This window comes from Sinocyclocheilus grahami, unplaced genomic scaffold (assembly GCF_001515645.1).
Source record: "Sinocyclocheilus grahami isolate Dianchi unplaced genomic scaffold, SAMN03320097.WGS_v1.1 scaffold7754.1, whole genome shotgun sequence".
Lineage (NCBI taxonomy): Eukaryota > Metazoa > Chordata > Actinopteri > Cypriniformes > Cyprinidae > Sinocyclocheilus > Sinocyclocheilus grahami.
Window position 1 is genome coordinate 9,106 of NW_015511669.1, and position 781 is coordinate 9,886.

Sequence of the window (781 nt, forward strand, 5' to 3'; positions counted from 1 at the left end):
TCTTAAGTCTTAAATTTAACTTGTTCAAGTCTGCAGAAACCCTGTGTATATATATATATATATATATTATTTATTTATTTTTAACAGAAACGGGAAGAGCCTGGACCTACACCATCAAGCCCGTGTGCTGCATCAGGTTTGTTTTCTCATGTGTGACGCTTATCATTATATTCTGTCATCTATTTTTTGTATTTTATTGAGAATATTGTTTGGTTGATCCTCCGTTCTATTTTCCAGAAATTTACAATCATGTTTGTTTCTGTCATCCTTAGCAGCAGCTCAAAGTGAGGATGAAATAAGAACATCATCCCCAATCCAGCAGGACACAGCCAGTGTCTGCCAGATCCAGCTTGAAGGAGAGCAGAGCAGCCCGTCAAAGCCTCAGGCAAAGGAGTCACACACAAATGACGAGGACTCCCTGACCTCTGAGGTCATTATTATTAGCTGCACATTTTTCATCAGCCTATAATAAATATGATGTCATCACTCACTCACCCTCGTGATTCAAACCTTATGATATATTTTCTTCTGTGTTTTGATTCATTGATTAATCATGCTGAGATATATCTCTATTTATAGAGTTATATAACTGTTTTTTGTGTTTAATTTTCAGGTTTTTGGTGCAGGACTCAATGACAGTGCTTTTTCAAGCAGAGATTCTTTATCAGGTGATTTAACAGGATTCTCGACCAATAGAAAATCAGGGGAGAAAGGTGGAGGTGCGTCATTGAAGGAGAATGTTTGCCAGGTAAAAATCCTATGTGTATGTATGTATGTATGT

The 781-nt window shown here is 37.1% G+C and overlaps 1 protein-coding gene and 1 long non-coding RNA gene across 2 annotated transcripts in view; both read left to right on the plus strand.

Annotated features, from left to right (window-relative positions):
• LOC107577917 (histone-lysine N-methyltransferase, H3 lysine-36 and H4 lysine-20 specific-like) overlaps positions 1–13 on the plus strand; it is a gene marked incomplete at its 5' end in the record, with an annotated part of 9,107 nt that extends 9,094 nt beyond the window's left edge. The window contains one exon of the mRNA XM_016263941.1: positions 8–13. Within this exon, the coding sequence (XP_016119427.1) occupies positions 8–13 (6 nt within the window). The remainder of the gene's footprint in view (positions 1–7) is intronic.
• Positions 14–84: 71 nt separating this feature from the next.
• On the plus strand, positions 85–745 carry LOC107577918 (uncharacterized). Its single transcript, XR_001608268.1, has 3 exons — positions 85–136; positions 273–430; positions 614–745. It is a non-coding gene; the product is annotated as an uncharacterized lncRNA (long non-coding RNA).
• Positions 746–781: the final 36 nt, after the last annotated feature.